Raw genomic sequence first — 20,836 nt, 5'->3', positions numbered from 1 at the left:
GAATGTTTAGAAAGAAGCATGAACTCTTTTCTAATACAATGAGTAGTCATTTATTCCAGTGATCTTACATCTTCAGGCTTGAGTTTTCAGAGTAGGTATTACCAGGAGAAAATATAGTTCTCAATCTAGGAAACCCTAACAGAGTTTGGAAAATCTCTTTTTATTAGACCTTTTTGTGTTTAGTCGCTTACTCATGTTCTACTCTTCGTGACCCCATGAACTGTAGCCCCCCAGGCTCCTCTGTCCATGAGATTTTCAAGGCAAGAATACTGGAGTGGGTGGCCATTTCAAGACCATTTCTCCCTAGCCTTACTGACTGGAGGCATTTAGGTGGATCCAGCCTAAGGCAGAATGGAGAGAGCCTGGTACCAATCCCTTCTTGGCCTCCCCATTGGTCTGAATGCTTCTTAGTGGTGGAAATGGGTCAGAAAAGAGGGAACAACTCTGGAACTCTAGACAGCAGGACTCTAAGCTTTGAATGTTTACTAATCTGGTCCCATAGGACTGATTTTCTAAGGAGAAATGTAAAGGAATAGCCAAGTCCCTATAGCTGAAATGTCCCTTAGCAGTGTTTTTTCAATGTGTGGTTTTCAATTAATGGTCATAAAATCAATTTAAAAGGCCTTCACCAGCATATTTTATTAATGAAATAGGACAGAAAGGAATGGAATTTAAAAACATCAGAATGGATCACATTTTATTTCAATGGTTGTACATGTGCCTTACCAGGTCATTATATAAATTGTGTTTCTCATTAAGGGCCATTTCCAAAAAGCTTGAAAGTCACTTTCCTATAGCACTTTGCACTTGTCTGGTTGCTACACCATTTATGACAGCTCACATCTCATCCTCCTTACCAGCCTGTGAAATTTTTAAAGTAGGACTATTGTCCAAATTATTTTTTCCTGGCCACAGTGATTTCCTTAATACCGTGTACCTGGTTTACTTAGTAAGCCAGTTTAAGATTTACTTGTTATTCATTTTGCTTCCAAGTTCTAAATACATACTTTTAAAAAATGGTCAAGTGTTATTTATAATTGTTTTGTTCAGTTCCTGTCAATCTTCACGCGTAAGCTGGCATTTGTATAAGCATTGCCTTTTAACTATCTTTTCCTTAGTTTTGGAACTGTGGCCCAAGCCTGGAGGAAGTCACTAAAAATGGTTTCCATCGAGGCTACTGTGCAGACTTGAACTTCTGTTTTTCGAAGAGCTCTCTCAGCTGCTGCTCCGTTGTGGCTTCCTTCTGCTGCATAAGCTCGGCTGTTCCTTTGGTCACTCCCCAGGCGTCCGGCTTTGACAGGGAAGGGTTGTACGGCCTGCCCGAGGCTATCTGAAGATTCTCCCAGTATTCCTTCCTGGCCCTGGGTGAACAAAACACACAGAAACCGTGAGGGTCTCTCTCCAGGCTGTGAGCTAGAACCCTGCATCTTTGGACTCTCGAGAGTGTGTCCTCTGAAACACATTTATCTTTTCTTTTTCCCCAGAATCTGTAGGTCTAAAATTACTTTGAATTCCTTCTTTTCATATACAGGTAGGTTCAAAAGCTAAGGATTTAGAACAAGGACACTTGCTAAGTTACCTCGCCTCCCCATCCTCACTTTCTGGCTCTACCTCCTGAGCCACCTAGGCCCACATTCACTGCTCTTCCCAAAGCCAGTGCTGCTTCTGCATCCCTCAACCCGGAGATCCCGCCTCTGCCTCCTTTCTATTTCCATCAGCTCCTAGTTCCAGGCCTTGCCAGGTCTGGTCTCTTGCAGAAAAGACTTCCTCATAGGTTTCCCTGTCTCCAGGCTACTGAAACTTGGGAATGGAACTTGGTCTCAGACCCTTCAGACTCCTCACTGTCTTGAGATAAGGTCATCCAGACCTCATGAGTGGGAGCAGAGGCCACCTCCCGTCCGGATGTGTGTCTCCTACCAAATTCTGAATCTGAGGTTCTCAAACTGCTAATGTCTCAGCATACCGTTCTCTCGGCACCCCCACCCAGTGCTTCCCTCTAGGCCATTCTCCTACCTGGCAAAGTAACTCGTCCTTCAGAACTCAGCTCAGACACTAGTTCCGTGGGAAATTCTTCACCAGCCCTCCCGCTTTTTCCGCTGGTGGCCGTTAGTGTGGACCCCCAGCACCTGTGTACATCTTCACCCTTAACTTACTATGTCAGCTGAACTTAGCTCTTTATCTCTCTGCCTGCTAGACTATTACCCTCCTTGGAGACAGGCCTGTGCCTTGTCCAGCTTGCTCCTTTGGTGGCATTGTCCGACACAGTTTTGTTGAACTAACATTGGTCAAATAGAGTGAAACTGGATGCCAGAGCCAAGATGGCGGAGGAGTAGGACGGGGAGAACACTTTCTCCCCCACAAATTCATCAAAAGAGCATTTAAACGTCGAGTAAATTCCACAAAACAACTTCTGAATGCCAGCAGAGGACATCAGGCACCCAGAAAAGCAATCCAACTCCTCGAAAGGAGGTAGGAAAAAATATAAAAGACAAAAAAAGAGACAAAAGAGGGAGGGACGGAGTTCTGTCCCGGAAAGGAAGTCTTAAAAAGAGAGAAGTTTCCAAACACCAGGAAACCTTCTCACTGCTGAATCTGTGCCGAGCTTTGGAAGCACAGAGGGCAACATAACAGGGAGAAAAAATAAATAAACAATTAAAACTCGAAGATTGCGAGTCCTACGGTAACTCCCCCAGCGGAGAAGCAGCGCAGACGCCTGCACGCGCCATTAGCAAGTGGGGGCTGGGCAGGGAGGTGCAGCACGGGCTGCATCGCTTAGAGTAAGAATCTGGCCTGAATACCCTGAGCACTATCTGAGCGAAATAATTTGGGCGAGCAAACCAGACTGTGGGATATCTACCACGCGAAAAGCCAGCCCCAACCTAAGACACCGCCAGGCCCGCGCACGGAACAAAGAATTGATCAGAGATAGCCGGCTGCAGACCTTCCCCCTCTGGTGACAGGCAGCCAGAGCCGGAAGGGGGCAATCGCAGCCCCAGAGAGACATTATCTATAAAACTGTAAGCAGGCTTCTTTGCTAACTAAAACTTTTTGGGGGTCTGGATGGTTAACATCTGCCTGAGAAGGTGCGCCGGTTTTACACCCAGATAACCGAGTCGCGGGGAGGCAATAAGTCGCAGCATTGGCGCTCGCCAAACACCTCATCACTTGAGCTGCTCGGACCTAGGAAGAGCACAAAACTCAGGCCTAACTGACTACCCGAGTGCCTGAACCTGAGCGGCTTGGACCTGGGAGGTACATGCAACCCAGGGCCAGCCTCGGATTGTTCCCGGCAGAACAACCTAGAGCCCGAGCAGTGTGGGCAGGGAGGCTACACGCGCCATGAGCGGGGGCAGACCCAGTGTGGCTGAGGCACTGCGAGCGCACGCCAGTGTTATTTGTTTGCAGCATCCCTCCCTCCCTCCCCACAGCGCGACTGAACAAAGAGAAGAAATACAGCTCCACCCATCGGAACACCGACACAAGCTTCCCTAACCAGGAAACCTTGACAAGCCACCTGTACAAACCCACACACAGCGAGGAAAAGCCACAATAAAGAGAACTCCACAAGCTGCCAGAATACAGAAAGGACACCCCAAACTCAGCAATTTAAACAAGATGAAGAGACAGAGGAATAGCCAGCAGATAAAGGAACAGGATAAATGCCCACCAAACCAAACAAAAGAGGAAGAGATAGGGAATCTACCTGATAAAGAATTCCGAATAATGATAGTGAAATTGATCCAAAATCTTGAAATTAAAATGGAATCACAGATACATAGCTTGGAGACAAGGATTGAGAAGATGCAAGAAAGGTTTAACAAGGACCTAGAAGAAATAAAAAAGAGTCAATATATAATGAATAATGCAATAAATGAAATTAAAAACACTCTGGAGGCAACAAATAGTAGAATAACAGAGGCAGAAGATAGGATTAGTGAATTAGAAGATAGAATGGTAGAAATAAATGAATCAGAGAGAATAAAAGAAAAACGAATTAAAAGAAATGAGGACAATCTCAGAGACCTCCAGGACAATATTAAACGCTACAACATTCGAATCATAGGGGTTCCAGAAGAAGAAGACAAAAAGAAAGACCATGAGAAAATACTTGAGGAGATAATAGTTGAAAACTTCCCTAAACTGGGGAAGGAAATAATCACCCAAGTCCAAGAAACCCAGAGAATCCCAAACAGGATAAACCCAAGGCGAAACACCCCAAGACACATATTAATCAAATTAACAAAGATCAAACACAAAGAACAAATATTAAAAGCAGCAAGGGAAAAACAACAAATAACACACAAGGGAATTCCCATAAGGATAACAGCTGATCTTTCAATAGAAACTCTTCAAGCCAGGAGGGAATGGCAAGACATACTTAAAATGATGAAAGAAAATAACCTACAGCCCAGATTATTGTACCCAGCAAGGATTTCATTCAAGTATGAAGGAGAAATCAAAAGCTTCTCAGACAAGCAAAAGCTGAGAGAATTCTGCACCACCAAACCAGCTCTCCAACAAATACTAAAGGATATTCTCTAGACAGGAAACACAAAAATGGTGTATAAATTCGAACCCCAAACAATAAAGTAAATGGCAACGGGATCATACTTATCAGTAATTACCTTAAACGTAAATGGGTTGAATGCCCCAACCGAAAGACAAAGACTGGCTGAATGGATACAAAAACAAGACCCCTACATATGTTGTCTACAGGAGACCCACCTCAAAACAGGGGACACATACAGACTGAAACTGAAGGGCTGGAAAAAGATTTTCCATGCAAATAGGGACCAAAAGAAAGCAGGAGTAGCAATACTCATATCAGATAAAATAGACTTTAAAACAAAGGCTGTGAAAAGAGACAAAGAAGGTCACTACATAATGATCAAAGGATCAATCCAAGAAGAAGATATAACAATTATAAATATATATGCACCCAACACGGGAGCACCGCAGTATGTAAGACAAATGCTAACAAGTATGAAAGGAGAAATTAACAATAACACAATAATAGTGGGAGACTTTAATACCCCACTCATACCTATGGATAGATCAACTAAACAGAAAATTAACAAGGAAACACAAACTTTAAACGATACAATAGACCAGTTAGACCTAATTGATATCTATAGGACATTTCATCCCAAAACAATGAACTTCACCTTTTTCTCAAGCGCACATGGAACCTTCTCCAGGATAGATCACATCCTGGGCCATAAAGCTAGCCTTGGTAAATTCAAAAAAATAGAAATCATTCCAAGCATCTTTTCTGACCACAATGCAGTAAGATTAGATCTCAATTACAGGAGAAAAACTATTAAAAATTCCAACATATGGAGGATGAACAACACCCTGCTGAATAACCAACAAATCACAGAAGAAATCAAAAAAGAAATCAAAATTTGCATAGAAACGAATGAAAATGAAAACACAACAACCCAAAACCTGTGGGACACAGTAAAAGCAGTCCTAAGGGGAAAGTTCATAACAATACAGGCACACCTCAAGAAACAAGAAAAAAGTCAAATAAATAACCTAACTCTACACCTAAAGCAACTAGAAAAGGAAGAAATGAAGAACCCCAGGGTTAGTAGAAGGAAAGAAATCTTAAAAATTAGAGCAGAAATAAATGCAAAAGAAACAAAAGAGACCATAGCAAAAATCAACAAAGCCAAAAGCTGGTTCTTTGAAAGGATAAATAAAATTGATAAACCATTAGCCAGACTCATCAAGAAACAAAGGGAGAAAAATCAAATCAATAAAATTAGAAACGAAAATGGAGAGATCACAACAGACAACACAGAAATACAAAGGATCATAAGAGACTATTATCAACAATTATATGCCAATAAAATGGACAACGAGGAAGAAATGGACAAATTCTTAGAAAAGTACAACTTTCCAAAACTCGACCAGGAAGAAATAGAAAACCTTAACAGACCCATCACAAGCACGGAAATTGAAACTGTAATCAAAAATCTTCCAGCAAACAAAAGCCCAGGTCCAGACGGCTTCACAGCTGATTCTACCAAAAATTTAGAGAAGAGCTAACACCTATCCTGCTCAAACTCTTCCGGAAAATTGCAGAGGAAGGTAAACTTCCAAACTCATTCTATGAGGCCACCATCACCCTAATACCAAAACCTGACAAAGATCCCACAAAAAAAGAAAACTACAGGCCAATATCACTGATGAACATAGGTGCAAAAATCCTAAACAAAATTCTAGCAATCAGAATCCAACAACACATTAAAAAGATCATACACCATGACCAAGTGGGCTTTATCCCAGGGATGCAAGGATTCTTCAATATCCACAAATCTATCAATGTAATACACCACATTAACAAATTGAAAAACAAAAACCATATGATTATCTCAATAGATGCAGAGAAAGCCTTTGACAAAATTCAACACCCATTTATGATAAAAACTCTCCAGAAAGCAGGAATAGAAGGAACATACCTCAACATAATAAAAGCTATCTATGACAAACCCACAGCAAACATTATCCTCAATGGTGAAAAATTGAAAGCATTTCCTCTAAAGTCAGGAACAAGACAAGGGTACCCACTTTCACCATTACTATTCAACATAGTTTTGGAAGTTTTGGCCACAGCAATCAGAGCAGAAAAAGAAATAAAAGGAATCCAAATTGGAAAAGAAGAAGTAAAACTCTCACTATTTGCAGATGACATGATCCTCTACATAGAAAACCCTAAAGACTCCACCAGAAAATTACTAGAACTAATCAATGATTATAGTAAAGTTGCAGGATATAAAATCAACACACAGAAATCCCTTGCATTCCTATACACTAATAATGAGAAAACAGAAAGAGAAATTAAGGAAACAATTCCATTCACCATTGCAATGAAAAGAATAAAATACTTAGGAATATATCTACCTAAAGAAACTAAAGACCTATATATACACTGGTGAAAGAAATCAAAGAGGACACTAATAGATGGAGAAATATACCATGTTCATGGATTGGAAGAATCAATATAGTGAAAATGAGTATACTACCCAAAGCAATTTATAGATTCAATGCAATCCCTATCAAGCTACCAACAGTATTCTTCACAGAGCTAGAACAAATAATTTCACAATTTGTATGGAAATACAAAAAACCTCGAATAGCCAAAGCAATCTTGAGAAAGAAAAATGGAACTGGAGGAATCAACCTGCCTGACTTCAGGCTCTACTACAAAGCCACAGTTATCAAGACAGTATGGTACTGGCACAAAGACAGAAATATAGATCAATGGAACAAAATAGAAAACCCAGAGATAAATCCACACACATATGGACACCTTATCTTTGACAAAGGAGGCAAGAATATACAATGAAGAAAAGACAATCTCTTTAACAAGTGGTGCTGGGAAATCTGGTCAACCACTTGTAAAAGAATGAAACTAGAACACTTTCTAACACCATATACAAAAATAAACTCAAAATGGATTAAAGATCTCAATGTAAGACCAGAAACTATAAAACTCCTAGAGGAGAACATAGGCAAAACACTCTCTGACATACATCACAGCAGGATCCTCTATGACCCACCTCCCAGAATATTGGAAATAAAAGCAAAAATAAACAAATGGGACCTAATTAAACTTAAAAGCTTCTGCACATCAAAGGAAACTATTAGCAAGGTGAAAAGACAGCCTTCAGAATGGGAGAAAATAATAGCAAATGAAGCAACCGACAAACAACTAATCTCAAAAATATACAAGCAACTCCTACAGCTCAACTCCAGAAAAATAAATGACCCAATCAAAAAATGGGCCAAAGAACTAAATAGACATTTCTCCAAAGAAGACATACAGATGGCTAACAAACACATGAAAAGATGCTCAACATCACTCATTATCAGAGAAATGCAAATCAAAACCACTATGAGATACCATTTCACACCAGTCAGAATGGCTGCGATCCAAAAGTCTACAAATAATAAATGCTGGAGAGGGTGTGGAGAAAAGGGAACCCTCTTACACTGTTGGTGGGAATGCAAACTAGTACAACCACTATGGAGAACAGTGTGGAGATTCCTTAAAAAACTGGAAATAGAACTGCCTTATGATCCAGCAATCCCACTGCTGGGCATACACACTGAGGAAAACCAGAAGGGAAAGAGACACGTGTACCCCAATGTCATCGCAGCACTGTTTATAATAGCCAGGACATGGAAACAACCTAGATGTCCATCAGCAGATGAATGGATAAGAAAGCTGTGGTACATATACACAATGGAGTATTACTCAGCCATTAAAAAGAATACATTTGAATCAGTTCTAATGAGGTGGATGAAACTGGAGCCTATTATACAGAGTGAAGTAAGCCAGAAGGACAAACACCAATACAGTATACTAACGCATATATATGGAATTTAGAAAGATGGTAACGATAACCCTGTATACGAGACAGCAAAAGAGACACTGATGTATAGAACAGGCTTATGGACTCTGTGGGAGAGGGAGAGGGTGGGAAGATTTGGGAGAATGGCATTGAAACATGTGAAATGTCATGTATGAAATGAGATGCCAGTCCAGGTTCAATGCACGATGCTGGATGCTTGGGGCTGGTGCACTGGGACGACCCAGAGGGATGGTATGGGGAGGGAGGAGGGAGGAGGGTTCAGGATGGGGAACACATGTATAATTTTTTTTTTAATTAAAATAAAAAAAAAAAACAAATAGAGTGAAACTGCTGCCTCTGCTTGGGGGGCAGTTTCTACCCACTTCCTTTTTCTGTGGAAATCTACCTAGCTCTTTAAAATCTAGCCCCAAAGTCCCTTCTGCTACATCATCTATTAGGTAGAGACAGTTATTCTCTTCTCTTCATTGTTACTTTTTTATTCATGCCTCTGCTGCTGCTGCTGCTAAGTCGCTTCAGTCGTGTCGACTCTGTGCCACCCCACAGATGGCAGCCCACCAGGCTCCCCTGTCCCTGGGATTCTCCAGGCAAGAACACTGGAGTGGGTTGCCATTTCCTTCTCCAATGCATGAAAGTGAAAAATGAGAGTGAAGTTGCTCAGTCGTGTCTGACTCTTAGCGACCCCATGGACTGCAGCCTACCAGGCTCCTTGGTCCATTGGATTTTCCAGGCAAGAGTACTGGAGTAGGGTGCCATTGCCTTCTTCATCCATGCCTCTACTTAAGTAGATAACTACAGCATAATACATCAGCTTTCTTCTCCATTTCCCCCCAGTAGACTGTGAGAGGCTCTAAGCCAGGGATTACAGCCTTTCATTTCTATATTCCTAGTACCCTGCACATTGCCTGATGTGAAAATCTATTTGTTTATTGTTCCTCATCCCCCATGGAATGTAAGCTCTGAGAGCAAAGACCTTTTTAATCTCATTCACCACTGTCTTCCCAGCTCCAAGGATTGTGCTTGGCACAGAATAAGCAATTAATATTTGTACTTGAATCCTAACAACAGATTCACTGTTAGTGTCCACCACATAGATGGTGCTTTCCAAGAGTGTGATATCACATTTTGTTGCAACTTACATTATTTATATTCTATATTCTCAAAGCTTTCTCCAGAAATCACTCCATAAAGCTAAAGTTATAAATATTTCTGTGACAGAATTCGAAGAGGCTAAATGATTCTTTGTCATTACACTGCAAATTGGCAGTACTTTTTGTAATGACCTCACTTGGATGTATTCATAATTTGTGTGAGTTTGGTTTGGCAAATACAGTTTAAGGTTCTTACCTGGCTCTAATCCAGGGTTTGGTGTGCATATCCAAACCACTTCCCCAGCTGCCATGTTTTTCTGAAGCCAGTGGCAAAAATCCCCTCTCCGGAGCCAGCTCCTCTGCAATTGCCCTGATGTGGTAGGGTTCAAATCCACAGCACCCACCTATGTACCTGACCCCCAGGTTGTAGGCCTCTCTGGCATACTTTTGAATATCCCATCTGGTTGCAACTCTGGGTTCCAGTCCTGTAATAAATGATGCTCTCTTTCAGTAAAAATATTCAAAATAAATAGCTATAATAAATGTTATTTTCAGTAAATGAATTAGATAAGATCTTATATTTCTGAAAAGAAATATTCAGTTCCTAACTTTTAAAAATTATTAGCTACCTTGCATTGACATGCCCAGTTTAAACAGCTGTGACAGCGGGACTTCATGATGGTTCCCAATGATCTCTGCCCTCTGATGGTCTCACCCTTGGTGACCCTTCCTGCATTACATCAGGTTGGTCTGTGAGACCAATAAAGTATGGTGGAAGGGATGGCTTGTGACTTCTGAGGCTAGATCATTAGAGACATTAGGGTTTCTGCCTTGTTCTCTCCTGGATCACTCATCCCAGGGGAAGCCAGCGGCCACACTGTGAGATGCTCAAGTATCACAGTGGAAAAGCCCATGAGCCAAGAAACTGAGGGCTCCAGGCAACAGATAGCAAAAAACTGACCCTGACTCCCAACAGCTAACTAAGAGAGCTTGAAAGAGCTCCCATCAGGCCTTCAGGTGACTATAACCCTTGCAAGAGTCTGGAGTGCAGCCTATTAAGAGACTCCGAGTTAAGCTCTCCCAAATTCATGACCCTCAGCTACTATGGCATATAAAAAATATTTGCTGTTTAAAGCCACTAAATTTTGCAATAATCTCTTCTACACCAATAAAACCACAAATGCCTCGCCATTCTTCTTCTGTGGTTCTTCTAGACTGATGATTTTAGAGTCCCTCTAGAATATGAGATAAGGACCCTAGAATGAAATAGTAGGCTGGCCAGGCCAGGCTCACCTCTGGCTTGATTCTCCAGGTAGAGTCACGCCCACTTCCCACACAAGCTTTATCCCTCTTCTCAGACTGCAAGGGTTCACCCCACATCATCTGCTTTGGTCTGTTCATTCAAATCTGTTACACAGTAACCCAGTGATGGCACCTTCCCTCTGCCCTCGCCCCCAACTCAGATATAGCTAGAGTATTCAAGCAGCATTCAAAATAAGAGAAAAGCATACTGGTGATAACTTGGCCTAACCTTATTTATCTGATGAGAAAATCCAGATCTGGGTGAACTAAGGACCTTTGCTAAGGTTCTGCCACTAAGCAACAGAGCTAGAACCAGAAGCAGAGTCTTCACTGATCCCGCTCAGGAGGGCATTCTTCTTACCAAACTCCACGTGTGATGAATTGGTTGTCTACCCAGGTGTTGACTCACCTTTGATTTTACCTTTAAATCAGAGGTCTTTTTGCTTGCTGGTCCTGTGTTTCCTAATGTCTAATTTAAAAGTTTTGGGGCTGCAGGGAAAGAAGTAGGGCCAAGAGATGAGGAGATATGCTGCCATCATTTTACCATGATAACGCGCTATGGCCAGAGGTTTATTTGGAATTTGTCTAACATGAAGACCCTGAGATGATTTATAAAATGGCTTTCTTACCAAAGGGGAATTCTGGCAGGTCAATAAACCCCTGCTTGCCACAGTCGGGAGTGTGGTAGGCCAAGGGCTGGCTCATGAGGTGGGCTTTCAGTCCGGCAGCCTCCAAGCCTTCTTTCATGAGCTTCACTGTCTGTAAGCTAATTGTGGGGTCAAAATGGCAGTTTACCCCCACGATGGAAGCTCCTGCAAGGGGAAGAACAGTTTAGCTTTAGAGATTCACCAGATACCAGGAGGTCAACTCTGAGTTGGGGAGCTTTAATTTGGAATGGTGAATTAGAAGGATAGCATTTGGCCCCTGCAAACTTATCTTACCCTTGGGCAAGAATGACTAACAGGCAGCAAGTGCTTTCTCTGAAAAGTGCTCTGAAGAGTCTGATACAATTGAAGTGTCATTTATGAACACTTGGCGGTCCATCTTTTTTGGAAAAGAAACAAACATTATTAGAGGTTTTTTTCCTTTTTCTTTTTTTACATTTTTTTTATGTTAACCATTTTTATTTTTTTATTTATTTTCTAATGTAAATTTATTTTAATTGGAGGCTAATTACTTTACAATATTGTATTGGTTTTGCCATATATCAACATGAATCCACCACGGGTGTACATGTGTTTCCCATCCTGAAGCCCCCTCCCACCTCCCTCCACATACCATCAAATTTTAATAGTCATGTTTTTCAATCTTTGTCATTACATTGCAAAGCACAATAATTTTTCACTACTCCCAGCTGCCCAGTGGCACCTGTGGTGACCATACCACTCATCTGAGGAATAAATCAATGTTCCCTTTCACCAGGCCAATTTAAAGCATTATTGAGTTTCTTGGGCATAACAGCAGAATGTAATTTAGGAAAAGGTTTTTCTGAAACTTTCATGTAAATGAAATACAGTATGTGTCCTTTTGTAACAGGGTTATTTCACTTAATACAGTGTTTTCAAGGTTCATCCTTGTTGAAGCATGTGTCTGAATTTCATTCATTTTTATGGCTAAGTAATATTCCATTGGATACACACACACACACACACACACACACACACACTGCATTTTGTTTATTCATTAGTTGGACACTTGGTTTGTTTCCACATCCAAAAAGGACTTTTTTTTTTTTTTGATGAACTCACAGCCTAGGATTTTGCATCTTGGATACAGAGTTATCAAGAACAAGGAAAGGAAAGAATCTTTCTGGCTATAATGAGAGTGACACCAACATCTAGATTCCCAGAGCAGCAGAGCTGATGCTACACGCTATATCTCCAGTGTTCAGTAGCAGGCATCTTAGTAGTCCTTACAGGCCTGGGCCTGCAGTTTGCTCTTCATTCTTGTTCCAGTCAGGCCTCATTACCCATCATTCCTCTGAATCAGTTTTTGTTAAGGGCACCAATGACCTCAATCTTGCCAAATCCAGTAGTCCCTTCTCTGTCCTCAGCTGATTCAACGTCTCAGCCACTTTTATCCAAGTGGCACTCTCCCTTCAACTCCCTCAATACTCCCCTTCTCTTCACTTCTGAGAACTTCCCTTGTTTTCTGAGTATTGATCCTACCTCCCTGGCTGCTTTTTTTAGAGTGCTGTGTACTAACCCCTCCTCAAGGCTGAACCTTTCAATCCTGCTTTGTCACAGGATTCCATTGGGCTATCTTCTCTTCTGCACCTACACTTCCTTTTCTACCCTAAGCTCTCAATCCCATCTACATACACAACTCTCCCAAGCTGCTTTCTCTCTAACCCTGACCTTTCCATTGGATTCCAGGCTGGTATATTCAACAGCTTACTGAACAGGGTCACTTGGATCCTGACCACTTTCTTTTTTGAATATTCTGTAGTCAGAGTTTCTCTTTCTTTTCTTGACTTCATTACACTAATGAATTAATCATATGTCGGCTATTTGTTGGATGTCATTTAGGCACAAAGGTCCTTGTAAAGGGTTATGGAGAAATATAGGACACAAAAGATTTTATAATTTAGCACAGGGTTTCCAAAGGTTTGCTCGATGAAAATAAGATTCTATGAACAATTACATTAGGAGTAGTCTATATATATATATATATTTTTTTTTTTTTTACTGTAGCCCCTTCATGGAGACTGCAAATATATATGAACATGTCAAAGGACTGAGAAGGTCTGCAGTCAAGAGACTGCTTCGCTTGGTTTAAAACTGAATTTTCTACCTCTGTGTAACTCCAGAACCCTATTAAGACTCTCACAGGTTAGAATATGTCTTTTTGAGATTAAAAAAAAAGAAAATGTCATCTGAGGATACTACAATGTGTGGTATAAATAGAAAGTGTTAAAGCTGCTGGGAGGAAGTGATCACTTGGGGTAGGAGTGACTATGTAAGGACACATCGAGGCTGGACTAACGACACTGGAAGATGGACTCAATTGTGAGATGGATACTTGGAGCCTATATGTGCTTGGGTGGTATGCTGGGCACAGGGTACTCAGTGCTGAGTCAAACAGACATAGTCTCTGCCCTCTCGGATTTTACAGTCTAGTGAGAGACCCAGACGTTTAAGACATAAACAAATGAGATATCGGGTAAGTTCTATAAAGAATATAAACAGGGCACAGTGACGGCAAGCACTGTGGCCACTTACTCTGAAGTCAGGTGAGGAAAGGATGAGACACAGGCCAAGAATCCCTGCCAGCTAACAACTGGAAGGATGAGGGCCTCCTCTGATCTTTTTGAAACATGTTAACTTGGCTTCTCCCCCCATTAAAAATTTTTTTAAATTTTTGGCTGTACTGGGTCTTCATTGCTGCATGCTGGCTTTCTCCAGTTGTGGCAAGGAGGGGCTACTCTTTGTTGCCAGCTTCTCATTTCAGGGGTGGCTCAGACAGTAAAGAATCTGCCTACAATGCAGGTTCCAACCCTGGGTTGGAAAGGTGCCCTGGAGACGGAATGGCAACCCACTCCAGTATTCTTGCCTGGAGAATCTCACGGACAGAGGGGCCTGGAGGGCTGCAGTCCATGGGGTCTCAATGAGTTGGACATGACTGAGCAAGTAAGACTTTCTCATTGCTTGTTGCAAAGCACAGGCTCCAGGTGCACGGGCTTCAGTAGTCACAGCACATGGGCTCAGTGCAGGCTCTGAAGTTATGGATCATGGCTTAGCTGCTCTGCCGCACGTGGGATCTTCCCAGGACAGGGATCAAACTGGTGCCCCTTGCATTTCGAGGTGGATTCTTAACCACCAGACCACCAGGGATGCGCTCTCCTCATTTTTTGTATTTATAATCAGAAATTCGGATTCTACAATGTCATCCTAAACCTAAATAATTGTAATTATTAGTGACAAATATGAAATAACTTTCATGACATAGCAAGAGTTGGATAAAGATGAGAAATTAAATTAAATTTTGATTGGCTAGATAAGACTAGCCAATAAAAATCTCTACTTCACCGAGTGAGTAGGACTTTTCCATAGACACTGTGCTATTCCTCAGGTTTAAAATGAGGCAGCTTTGAAAACAGTCTGTGAATTTTCCCTAACTGAAATGAAACCCAATATTAGGAATGGAAATTATATAAAAAGATAAATTGAATACTCAATATTTCATATCAAAGGATTTTAAATTTTATGATACCAATTACAAAAAGTTAAGCATACCAGTAATTTATGGAAAATGGAAAAACTTTGGCAAAGAGGGCAACCATCTTGAAAGATATTAATAACTAAAGCCTCAACTTGAGATAAATTTTAAGTAAAACATAATTTGTCCTAATACTCTCTATGATTTACCAAAATTCTTCTCACTTCTAGATATTAAACCTTCAGTGTAGGTCTAGTTGCCCCTTTCAAAAGGCTGATGGGTGTACCGTTTTGTTTTGTTTTGTTTACACTTTTTCTCTTTGAGATGCAATAATGTATCAGCATTCTTAAAGTAAATGAATGATTTTCCTGTAACAAAAATAGTATATAGTGATTCATAGATGGACCTGTGTTTGTATGTCATTTAAAAGACACACTAGTTGCAAACCAATCAAAATCTATCATCACCTGCTTTAACCAGGCGCACTGCACACTCGCCAGGGGTCACGCTGTGCAAGTCTCCCTCTGGACCGATGCACATAGTTGCCGCCACTGGTTTCCCTGATGCTTTCAAGGCTTCAACTGCCCATACAGCCTCTTCAACATGTTCAAAATACTGAAATAAGTTAAAGTCAAAGTACTTTTAATTTTGTTTCTCCCCAAATAATTTGAAAACTTATCCTATTGCATATTAACCTAATTATCCCCAGATGACTGTTTCTTAAACTCTTGAGTTGTGATTCATTAGCAAGGCAATGGCACCCCACTCCAGTACTTTTGCCTAGAAAATCGCATGGACAGAGGAGCCTGGTAGGCTGCAGTCCATGGGATCGCTAAGAGTCGGACACGACTGAGTGACTTCACTTTCACTTTTCACTTTCATGCATTGGAGAAGGAAATGGCAACCCACTCCAGTGTTCTTGCCTGGAGAATCCCCAGGACGGGAAACCTGGTGGGCTGCCATCTGTGGGGTCGCACAGAGTCGGACACGACTGAAGCAATGCAGCAGCAGCAGCATTTTAAAAACAGAATAGAAGGTGATTTCTGTGAATTGCAGTCCAAAGGTTTGAAGAATGCTATATTACATCAACTGAATCACATTTAGTTGAAGCCCTAAACTGGAAGAAGTTTTCGAAAATAAGTATTACTGGACTAGTCATGACTGGTACCTAACCCCAAATGGTCCTCATGAGAGTAAAGGCAGATAAAATGTACAAAGTGTACTCGTCTCATCTTTGATAGTATCTATTTACCTCTGCGATCAAGAAGTCCACGTTTTTCTTTATGAAGACCTCTAACTGTTGCTGAAAGACTTTTTTGACTTCAGTTTCGCTCTTGCAGCTAAGGTACGAAGGTGTCTGGCTCACACCCCCTGCTACCAAAGCATCTCCTTCATCAGCCACTTGCCGGGCAATGTCACAAGCGGCTTCATTGACTTTCTGCCCCTAAAAAGGGTGAATATACAGTATGGTTACATTTTCATGTGAAATTGAAGCAAAATTGTTATTCAAATGTCTACATCTCAGTTGTATGTTACAACAGTGATTTGATTTCAGGAAATGACAGTGATGGAGTAATTCAGTGCTTTACAGAGTTGAACAATTTGTAGTAACAACACTGCCAATAACAGTGATGAAAAAAATAAATCTTAGGATGGTATTTAGGGAATATTACATTATACCAAAGATCTGTGAGAGTGTAAAGTCTTTCTGTAAAAGGATCTGGTATCTTCTGGGACCTCTCTGGTGGCCTCGTGGTTGACTCCGCACTTCCACTGCAGGAGGCCTGAGTTCAATCCCTGATCAAGAACTAAAATCCCACATGCCACAACGTGTGACCAAAATAAGTAAATAAAAGGATCTGATATCTTCCAATGCTTAAACTGCAGTTAGAAGAATACCTAGCAAGTAGTGGTGGTGGTGATGGTTTGCTTTTTTGATTAATAAGAATAAACACAATTAAAATAACTACAGAATTCATGACTTTTTGTCATTATATACTTTCTCAATTAACGGATAAATTTATCACAAGTAAGGTCTTTATGAAGTATTTAGACCCTAAAAACTGACTCTTGTCCTCAAAATATCACACAGACGCATGGATTTTAGAATTCCTTTTTCATTTTAGAGATGAAGTTGTTGATATGATGGGATAGGTAAATGGTTTGCCCAACATCACACAGTTAATTGTAGCTCAACTAGGAATATTCTAGATTCACTGATTCTTGCCACATATGACCTTTCTCCTATACTGTCACATTAAAAAACTGTAAAGATCTAAGAGTTTGTAAGGATACTCACTCAAAAACTTAGTCAAAAGACTTGGAAAATTATTAATAGTTAAACAGTTCTTTGATCTGCTTCATTAAATGCCTTTCTGTTAATCTGGGGGACTCTAGCTAAGACCTAAGAATATTATTCACACATACATCATTTCTGTTTTGTTTAAAACAAAATGAAACTCTAACAAGGCTTAACATTTTTTTTCTCTGGGAGCTTTGTTGATGATGCACGTGCCTGAGACACAGTATGGTGATACTCACGGATATTTTCTCTGCAACATAGTTCCCCCTGTTCTCCAGCTTGTCTTCACTGGCATAGAAGGTGAAGGTCTGCATGACATTCGAGCCAGCTCTGAGGAACTCTCGATGAAGTTGGCGAACTGGGAGATTGAAAGACATTCTTTGCTATCAGTCTATCAGCCTGTGATGCTTTCAGAAGGCTCTTAGATAAACAATGAAAATATGTGCTTAAATTCCTGGTTGCCTGGCATTTGCTCATCCTGGGGGCTAATGAGAGGTGGATATGGAGTCTCTTGCTAGGAGCAAGAGATTATCTCTGCCAGCAGTGTGGGGTGAAGGGAAGAGGGAGGTCCCACAGAGGAGGAATCATCTCAGCGATTGTGCTAGGCAAAGAACATGGGGAAGGGCATTCCCTAGAGAGGGAACAGCCCAAGCAAAGACAAGAAGGCAGGAACAGTCTTGGCCTTTCGGGGAATGACAAGCAGCCTGAATGGCCGGGGCTGAGGATATGATGGAGAAGTGATGGGAGACAGACTTGGAGAGGTGGGCTGCCAGACAGAGTGCAAATGGCCTTGCACATCGTCCCAGGGACTCTAGGCTCCAGACCATAGATACTGGGGAAACATCAACAGTTTTAAAGCAATTGATTAATATGATTCAGTGTTTTTGAGAAATAATTCTGATAGCAGAGTTGGAACAAGGTTACCAAGCTAGGTCCACAGATGAATACCATGTGGCAAAGCTTTCACGGCTGCAGGAAATATAGTGGGATGTTTTTGTTTTCTATTTAATCAAATGTATGCAATTTTAAGAGTTATCCATTATCCTTTGCTCTAAAATAGTGGTCTTAGACTCTGGTTGCCCATTACATAGCCCTGCAAACTTTTAAAAAATTATGAATGTTAGGGTCAAATCCATGTATATTCTAATTTAATTGGTTCAGGGTAGGGCACAGGCAATTTTTTGGAAAGGTTTCCCAACTGATTCTTACTTTCAGTTTTGTTGAGCATCACCATTCCAAGACAGCAGAAGAATGTTCCTTTTATAAAATAATAGTGAGACTTGGTGTTTTGTTTTTGTCAAGAGAAATGACTGGGCAGAGTAAGAAATCAGCAGTTGTATTTTGGACACTAAAATTCATTTCTAAATTTCAGAGGCCTATAAAATGCACAGGTTTGGGAGCAACCACATTAGCGTCTAAAAAATTACCAGGACACTGGTGTTCTTAGTCCTTCAGGGGCTAAGACTGGAGATTAGTCTGGCGGCTTTGCAGCCTAGATGCCTAGTAGAGTGCCAAGAACATAGGAAGCATTTCTGTTTGTGTTTGTTTATAACTGGACTTAAAGGTGAGGCAAAAAAAAAAAAAAGACCTGTAGTGTATTTCAGAAAATGGATTCCTAAGTTTGAAGCCAGATCTTTGCTTTTAAAATCGTGGAAACTTTAGTTCTCAGTGGGAACTTGAAAACATTCATAAATTAGGGAGTTTCAAAGTTGTTTTAATTTGCAACAGAACCAACTGAAAACCCTTACATAGAGTAATCAGAAAAACACAGTGGTGTGGCTGGAGTAGGGGAGAAGGGACTACAGACTTGGCTCCTGTTCTCCGTGACAGAATGCCTTATGAATAACAAGTCCACCCAGGTGGTCCATTTCCAGAGACTGTACAACACAAAATGAAAACCCTGGAGTAGTGTGCAAATTGTTTGCATGTACAAACATTTTATGGTTCTCAGAGGGCCTATAAGTTTTATCAGATTTTTCCAGAGGGCAGTGATTCAGAAAGGTGAAGACAACTTTCACTTTTAATTGATTTGATTATTCCTTCATGCTTTTTAAAAACGGAGAGCTTCTCCAAGTGTGGCCTTACTAGGTTCACCTGGGAACAATTAAATATTCAGATTCCTCAAACCCTTCCAGACCCAAATTCATTTCCAAATACAATACTAATTCCACTGAGTGCAAGAACCACAACTTTTGGCATAAACTTCAGTAGGAGAATTACTCTGGTGATTTCTGGATATCCACTCAATATCTATTTTCTGTTTCCTCTATTTTCTGTTTCTGTTTTATCCTCTCAGGATAAAAGTCTTGAGTCTTTATCCTGTAACCAGTAATATAGGATGTGACTGGTTCCTACAACAATGATACAACCTATACTAATTATATTCATTTTATAGCTTTAAATGCTCCATTATACTAGTCTCATTTTAGCATCATAGAAGCTAAATATTACAAAGTATGTATTATACTTGACATACAATGTAATATACAATATTATAGAAGTATATATTTGTGTATACATGTATATCGGAGAATGCAATGGCACCCCACTCCAGCACTCTTGCCTGGAATATCCCATGGATGGAGGAGCCTGGTGAGCTGCCGTCTATGGGGTCGCACAGAGTCAGACACGACTGAAGCAACTTAGCAGCAGCAGCAGCATACATGTATATGCATATATATATATGATCATATATGTACATGATCCAGGTATATATGTATAGAACATTGCTTTTACCTAGTAAATTTTCTTGAGAAAGGTGATTCCTTGGAATTCCACAGCTAACTCTAAAAAGTCAAAAGAATTTTGCAATATTTCTTCACTGGGATAATAAATTTGTAGCAAAATAACTTGGGAGCAAAGTGACTTGAACTAATGTGAGGATATTTATAACTGTATCCCATTTAGAGTGAGTAGTCATATATTTGGAGAAGGCAACAGCACTCCACTCCAGTACTCTTGCCTGGAAAATCCCATGGATGGAGGAGCCTGGTAGGCTGCAGTCCATGGGGTCACTAAGAATCAGACATGACTGAGCGACTTCACTTTCACTTTTCACTTTCCTGCATTGGAGGAGGAAATGGCAACCCACTCCAGTGTTCTTGCCTGGAGAATCCCAGGGACGTCAGAGCCTGGTGGGCTGCCGTCTATGGGGTCGCACAGAGTTGGACATGACTTAAGTGACTTAGCAGCAGCAGCAGCAGCAGCAGTCATATATATTGATGCAAAAAGAGTATTAATGTGTTTGATGCAGGTTGGGGGAGCACTTTAGACCCTAAAGAGAGTGTTACACAATATATAGCATATGTAACGTATTAACTATCTAAAATTCCCTCAAATTCTGGCATTTGGCCCCACAAGGGCTTGGATAAGAGATGGTAGATCTGTAGCATAACTTTCCTTTCCTCACTGCTTACAGTCACCAAAAGTCAAGCCCAGGCACCAATCTTACAAAAATGTTTTGGGTGTCATTCAGTTTGCAGGGAAACTTATCAGAATCTATAAGAATTCCAGCTATCACCCACTCAAAATTAGAAAAGCACCTGCAGAAAATGAACTCATTTGCATAAACCAGCATGACACAGATCATTCTCTCATTTAGA

At 40.8% G+C, this 20,836-nt stretch overlaps 1 protein-coding gene across 2 annotated transcripts in view; it reads right to left on the bottom strand.

Moving 5' to 3' along the window:
• Positions 1-613: 613 nt before the first annotated feature.
• BHMT (betaine--homocysteine S-methyltransferase) overlaps positions 614-20,836 on the bottom strand; it is a 29,088-nt gene continuing 8,865 nt past the window's right edge. For both annotated transcript variants that reach the window (XM_061430038.1, XM_061430039.1), the window contains exons 3-8: positions 17,474-17,592; positions 16,185-16,376; positions 15,400-15,547; positions 11,404-11,586; positions 9,729-9,957; positions 614-1,361 (exon numbers count right to left, since the gene is read on the bottom strand). In XM_061430038.1, coding sequence (XP_061286022.1) covers positions 1,175-1,361; positions 9,729-9,957; positions 11,404-11,586; positions 15,400-15,547; positions 16,185-16,376; positions 17,474-17,592 — 1,058 coding nt within the window. In that variant the 3' untranslated portion in view covers positions 614-1,174. The remainder of the gene's footprint in view (positions 1,362-9,728; positions 9,958-11,403; positions 11,587-15,399; positions 15,548-16,184; positions 16,377-17,473; positions 17,593-20,836) is intronic.

The sequence above is a fragment of the Bos javanicus genome, chromosome 10 (genome assembly GCF_032452875.1).
Source record: "Bos javanicus breed banteng chromosome 10, ARS-OSU_banteng_1.0, whole genome shotgun sequence".
NCBI lineage: Eukaryota > Metazoa > Chordata > Mammalia > Artiodactyla > Bovidae > Bos > Bos javanicus.
Note: the sequence above shows the minus strand (reverse complement) of the source record. Positions and strands in the feature narration are given on the sequence as shown.